Here is a 6,723-nt window from a genome sequence, read left to right on the forward strand (position 1 = left end):
GTGGCGCAGTGATTAACAAATCCGACTAAGAACCATGAGGTTAAGGGTTCGATCACTGGCCTTGCTCAGTGGGTTAAGGATCTGGCGTTGCCGTGAGCTATAGTGTGGGTCGCAGGCACAGCTTGGATTCTGCATTGCTGTGGCTCTGGCATGGCCAAGTGGCTACAGTTCTGATTCAACCCCTACCCTGGGAACCTCCATATGCCACAGGAGCGGCTCAGGAAAAGGCAAAAAGACAAAAAAAAAAAAAAAAAAAAAAAAAGAGAAAAGTTCACCATTTACTGGTCAACTCACAGGCATTTATCACATTCACAATGTTGTGCACGCCCCACCTCCATCTGGTTCCCAAACATTCTCACCCCAAAAAGGAGACCCCCATCCCCATGAGCAGTTACTTCACATTTCTCTTCCCCTCCCCCAGCCCCTGGTACCACTAACCCACTTCCTGTCACTGTGGATTTGCCCATTCTGGATATTTCCCCTAAAAGGAATTAGAGAGTTTGTGGTTATACTAGGCTGGATGATTGTGCCACCCCCCAACCTGGCCAAATTCAGGTGTTGAAATCATAACCCCCAAGGTGATGGACCTAAGTGATGGGCCTTGAGGAGGTGATGACGTCATGAGGGTGGAGACCCCATGAATGGAATTGGTGTCCTTGTTAAAGAGACCCAGAGAGCTCCTTTGCCCCTTCTTCCTGTGAGGACATGGGAGAGGACCCTACCTGTAAGCGAGATGTCACCAGAACCTGACCATCCTGATATTCTTATCTCAGACTTCTGGCTTCCAGAACTGTAGGAAACCCATTTCTGTTGTTTGAGCCCTCTGCCTGGTGTATTGTCATTGCAGCCCAAGCAGACTAAGACTGTGTCCTTCTGGGTCTGGCCTTCCACTTAACATTGTTTTTTCACTATATCAACATTGTAGCGAGTGTCAGAGAATCACACCTTTTCATGGCTGAGTAATATTCCATTGTGTAGATAGAACACACCTTATGTATCTGTTCTCAGTACACCTGTTGATGGTCATTGGTATGGTTTCCACTTTTGGCTGATGTGAATTGTGCTGCTATGAACATGTGTGTACCAGTGTTTGGGTGGACATGTGTTTTGCTTTCTTGGGTTTATACATAAGGGTGAAATTGCTTGGTCGTGTGGTGCCTCCATGTTTGATATTTTGAGAAACTGTCAAACTGTTTTCGAAAACAGTGGCATAATTTCACATACCCACCAGAAGTTTTTGAAGGTTTCAGTTTTTCCCCTTGTCTTCTGGATCCTGCACCTTAGTGGGAATGAAGTGTGATGTCATGGGGGTTCTGTCAACCAGTCACAATCTCATGAATTTTATAGCCAGTATTTTCTAACACACTATCACTTTGTGAAACCAGATGCAGAGATAACATAAAAACACTACACATGGAAATGAAATATAAGTGAGTACATGCCTGTATTTAAAAATTTTTTAAAGTTCAAAAGAAGGGATCCATTGGAGCTACAACTGTGGGGATATGCCACAATAAAATCTGTTCTCATCACTAGAGCATCATCTATCCATAGATATCCACAAAAAACTCCTTCCTATTCACCTCAGCTGATTCACTGTCCAGGGACCAGTTATGAGAAGGAATTTAGCTAAAACAACGAAAGGAGAAAAACAGCTGGCTGGTGCATAATTTTAAGATGACTGGCTGGGATGCCAGCTGCTGTTTGAAAGACAATTATCAGGACTGAAAGAGAGGGGTGGGTGAAATCAAAAGGTAGGATGGTGTCAGGTGGTTGTAGTGCCCTGTCACAACTTCAAAGAGCCAGCACTCTGACTTTGGAGAATTTCAAGGACCTCAGAGAGAGAGGTGGAAGTAAGGGAACCTGGACCACAGAAACAGCCTGGGCAGAAAGGGATGGAGCTAAGGGGGTATAATGAGGTAGAAGAAACGATGAGGGTTACTATCAGAGAACAAACAAGATAGGTGACAGGTTAACTGAAGTCAGTGAGAGGCCAGAGTCCTGCCATACCATGACCAGCCATCCCGTGTGCTGGAGTGAATTCGTGTTGGGGCGCGAGGCCCGAGGATCTGGGCAGTGGACAGGCTGCCTGGGCTCTGAGGGTCCGCGGCTGGTTTGGAGGCAGAGGGCTGGAGCCAGAGACACGGGGCTTGGACGTGGGAACGTGCGGTTTTTTGCCCAGCTCCGGCGGGGAGTTGGGCTCCTGGGAAGCCGGGCTTCGGGTCCTGCACGCGAGGCAGCGTGTCAGGGGGTTGGCCCCTCGGGGGAGGCGGGCCGTGCTCCTCGCTGTGCTCCTCGTGTCCAGAGAGCGTCGCAAGCTGGTGCTCCCCTCGCCACCGGAGCCGCTTCACCCTCTGCGGGACCCCCCTCTCCCCCATCAAACCAGGGAAGGGGCGTATCCCCCGGCAGGTACCGCCTTTCAGGCTGAGTCGCCGGGATGCCGGGGGCCCGTGTCAAAGCCGGCCCTTGGCACTGAGGCAGGGGGGTGGCCGACACCAAAACGTTGGGGTGGTGTCGGGTGGGGTGTGTGCCCCGGCCGTGCTCGCGAGGGTCGTGGCCCGGCTCCCGGAGCCTTTCGGGGTGGGCGGAGGGAGGGGCGGGAGGAAGGGACGCTGGCCCGAGGCCCCGGCCGGTGCAGGCCAGCGCTGGGCTGTGGGAGGCGGAGGAAGGGCTGCGAGGGGCTGTCCGCGCACACGCCGGCCAGAAGGCCCCAGGGCAGCCGCGGGAGCCCCTCTGCCGGCACGCGGCCCACATCTCCAGGCTCAGCTAGGCCGTGGGCGGTGGACCGGTGGAGGAGACCCAGCGAGCTGCCCAGCTGCCCAGATGCCCGCGTTTGGGTCCAGGGCGCCTCTGACCCGGTGGCCCAACGTGCCTCCGCTCCGGCGAAGGGCCCAGGTGCCGCCACCACCGCTAGGGCCCCAGGCCTGCGTGGTCAGGTGACCCAGTGTCTAGGGAGTTGGCTGGGCTGGCCCGGGCCCGAGGGCCCTCTGCTTGTTAGGAGGCACTGCACCGGGCCCAGAAATACCGGGCCGGGATCCGAGACGCGCCGTGCCCTAGGTTTAGAAAGAGGCCGGCGTGGCGTCCGGCTTCTGGCCAGCTGGGCCCTCGGTCGTGAAGGCAGCTTCCAGGCGCTGGTCTTTCGGGGTAGGGGCGAGGGGGTTGCCTGGGAGCGGGCGGGAGGACCGAGCCTATCCCCGGGCCCCTTCCCTCCGGAAGATCCTGCCCCTCTCCGCTCCGCCCGAGCCTGCTCCTCCTCCGCTGGACCCCTGTGCCCAGGCGCCTCGCCGCATCATCCAGGTAAAAGCGACAACCCCCTGGGAGGTCCCTGCTCTCGAGCTCGCATGCCAGGGCCGAGGGCTGCCGATGGCCCGGCAGCCGGCCCTCCTGACTCCCAAGAGGCGGGGTGTCGGAGGTCACGGAGCGGGATGGTGTCCTGCGGGGTGAGTGTCCTGGCCGACCGGGCGAGGGTCGCCCCGCCCCGGCCCCCCGCCCCCCGCGCCCATCCTGCCTCTCAGTGCGCTGCCAGGGAGAGGGGTCAGGAGACGGGGCGGCGGCGGCCAGGGCCCCCAGGGCCCCCAGGCCAGTGCAGGCCAGGGGCCCACTGCTGGAGGCAGAGGAAGGGCTGGCCGTTGCTGTTCGGGCCGGTGTCCGCCAGACGGCGCCAAAGCGCCAGCGGAGCAGCTCTGCCTGGCCCTGGCTGCCTGCATCTCTGGGCTCCCAGGAAGGGATGGGAGCTGGATGGACGGAGGGATGGAAGGAACCTGGGGGGCGGGGAGGGGCGGGGGGGGGCGCCCACGGCCTGGTTTGGGTGTGTGGGTGGGTGTGTGGGTGGGTGTGGGTGCTTGCGTGTGTGTGCGCGCGTGCCCGTGCGTCCTGTGCCTCTGACCCGCGGGCTCCTCAGTTTGCCTCAAGTCAGTGAGGGGCCGGAGTCCTGCCATCCCGTGTGCTGGAGTGAATTCGTGTTGGGGCGCGAGGCCCGAGGATCTGGGCAGTGGACAGGCTGCCTGGGCTCTGAGGGTCCGCGGCTGGTTTGGAGGCAGAGGGCTGGAGCCAGAGACACGGGGCTTGGACGTGGGAACGTGCGGTTTTTTGCCCAGCTCCGGCGGGGAGTTGGGCTCCTGGGAAGCCGGGCTTCGGGTCCTGCACGCGAGGCAGCGTGTCAGGGGGTTGGCCCCTCGGGGGAGGCGGGCCGTGCTCCTCGCTGTGCTCCTCGTGTCCAGAGAGCGTCGCAAGCTGGTGCTCCCCTCGCCACCGGAGCCGCTTCACCCTCTGCGGGACCCCCCTCTCCCCCATCAAACCAGGGAAGGGGCGTATCCCCCGGCAGGTACCGCCTTTCAGCTGAGTCGCCGGGATGCCGGGGGCCCGTGTCAAAGCCGGCCCTTGGCACTGAGGCAGGGGGGTGGCCGACACCAAAACGTTGGGGTGGTGTCGGGTGGGGTGTGTGCCCCGGCCGTGCTCGCGAGGGTCGTGGCCCGGCTCCCGGAGCCTTTCGGGGTGGGCGGAGGGAGGGGCGGGAGGAAGGGACGCTGGCCCGAGGCCCCGGCCGGTGCAGGCCAGCGCTGGGCTGTGGGAGGCGGAGGAAGGGCTGCGAGGGGCTGTCCGCGCACACGCCGGCCAGAAGGCCCCAGGGCAGCCGCGGGAGCCCCTCTGCCGGCACGCGGCCCACATCTCCAGGCTCAGCTAGGCCGTGGGCGGTGGACCGGTGGAGGAGACCCAGCGAGCTGCCCAGCTGCCCAGATGCCCGCGTTTGGGTCCAGGGCGCCTCTGACCCGGTGGCCCAACGTGCCTCCGCTCCGGCGAAGGGCCCAGGTGCCGCCACCACCGCTAGGGCCCCAGGCCTGCGTGGTCAGGTGACCCAGTGTCTAGGGAGTTGGCTGGGCTGGCCCGGGCCCGAGGGCCCTCTGCTTGTTAGGAGGCACTGCACCGGGCCCAGAAATACCGGGCCGGGATCCGAGACGCGCCGTGCCCTAGGTTTAGAAAGAGGCCGGCGTGGCGTCCGGCTTCTGGCCAGCTGGGCCCTCGGTCGTGAAGGCAGCTTCCAGGCGCTGGTCTTTCGGGGTAGGGGCGAGGGGGTTGCCTGGGAGCGGGCGGGAGGACCGAGCCTATCCCCGGGCCCCTTCCCTCCGGAAGATCCTGCCCCTCTCCGCTCCGCCCGAGCCTGCTCCTCCTCCGCTGGACCCCTGTGCCCAGGCGCCTCGCCGCATCATCCAGGTAAAAGCGACAACCCCCTGGGAGGTCCCTGCTCTCGAGCTCGCATGCCAGGGCCGAGGGCTGCCGATGGCCCGGCAGCCGGCCCTCCTGACTCCCAAGAGGCGGGGTGTCGGAGGTCACGGAGCGGGATGGTGTCCTGCGGGGTGAGTGTCCTGGCCGACCGGGCGAGGGTCGCCCCGCCCCGGCCCCCCGCGCCCATCCTGCCTCTCAGTGCGCTGCCAGGGAGAGGGGTCAGGAGACGGGGCGGCGGCGGCCAGGGCCCCCAGGGCCCCCAGGCCAGTGCAGGCCAGGGGCCCACTGCTGGAGGCAGAGGAAGGGCTGGCCGTTGCTGTTCGGGCCGGTGTCCGCCAGACGGCGCCAAAGCGCCAGCGGAGCAGCTCTGCCTGGCCCTGGCTGCCTGCATCTCTGGGCTCCCAGGAAGGGATGGGAGCTGGATGGACGGAGGGATGGAAGGAACCTGGGGGGCGGGGAGGGGCGGGGGGGGGCGCCCACGGCCTGGTTTGGGTGTGTGGGTGGGTGTGTGGGTGGGTGTGGGTGCTTGCGTGTGTGTGCGCGCGTGCCCGTGCGTCCTGTGCCTCTGACCCGCGGGCTCCTCAGTTTGCCTCAAGTCAGTGAGGGGCCGGAGTCCTGCCATCCCGTGTGCTGGAGTGAATTCGTGTTGGGGCGCGAGGCCCGAGGATCTGGGCAGTGGACAGGCTGCCTGGGCTCTGAGGGTCCGCGGCTGGTTTGGAGGCAGAGGGCTGGAGCCAGAGACACGGGGCTTGGACGTGGGAACGTGCGGTTTTTTGCCCAGCTCCGGCGGGGAGTTGGGCTCCTGGGAAGCCGGGCTTCGGGTCCTGCACGCGAGGCAGCGTGTCAGGGGGTTGGCCCCTCGGGGGAGGCGGGCCGTGCTCCTCGCTGTGCTCCTCGTGTCCAGAGAGCGTCGCAAGCTGGTGCTCCCCTCGCCACCGGAGCCGCTTCACCCTCTGCGGGACCCCCCTCTCCCCCATCAAACCAGGGAAGGGGCGTATCCCCCGGCAGGTACCGCCTTTCAAGCTGAGTCGCCGGGATGCCGGGGGCCCGTGTCAAAGCCGGCCCTTGGCACTGAGGCAGGGGGGTGGCCGACACCAAAACGTTGGGGTGGTGTCGGGTGGGGTGTGTGCCCCGGCCGTGCTCGCGAGGGTCGTGGCCCGGCTCCCGGAGCCTTTCGGGGTGGGCGGAGGGAGGGGCGGGAGGAAGGGACGCTGGCCCGAGGCCCCGGCCGGTGCAGGCCAGCGCTGGGCTGTGGGAGGCGGAGGAAGGGCTGCGAGGGGCTGTCCGCGCACACGCCGGCCAGAAGGCCCCAGGGCAGCCGCGGGAGCCCCTCTGCCGGCACGCGGCCCACATCTCCAGGCTCAGCTAGGCCGTGGGCGGTGGACCGGTGGAGGAGACCCAGCGAGCTGCCCAGCTGCCCAGATGCCCGCGTTTGGGTCCAGGGCGCCTCTGACCCGGTGGCCCAACGTGCCTCCGCTCCGGCGAAGGGCCCAGGTGCCG

General features: G+C 64.0%; 1 protein-coding gene across 1 annotated transcript; it reads right to left on the reverse strand.

Annotated features, from left to right (window-relative positions):
* LOC110256821 (translation initiation factor IF-2-like) lies at window positions 4,160-6,200 on the reverse strand. Its single transcript, XM_021073693.1, has 4 exons — window positions 5,843-6,200; window positions 5,373-5,668; window positions 4,940-5,298; window positions 4,160-4,838 (listed from the first exon to the last, which is right to left on the reverse strand). Exons 1-4 carry the CDS (start codon window positions 6,198-6,200, stop codon window positions 4,160-4,162), a joined length of 1,692 nt encoding a protein of 563 aa, XP_020929352.1.

The sequence above is a fragment of the Sus scrofa genome, chromosome 14 (genome assembly GCF_000003025.6).
Source record: "Sus scrofa isolate TJ Tabasco breed Duroc chromosome 14, Sscrofa11.1, whole genome shotgun sequence".
Lineage (NCBI taxonomy): Eukaryota > Metazoa > Chordata > Mammalia > Artiodactyla > Suidae > Sus > Sus scrofa.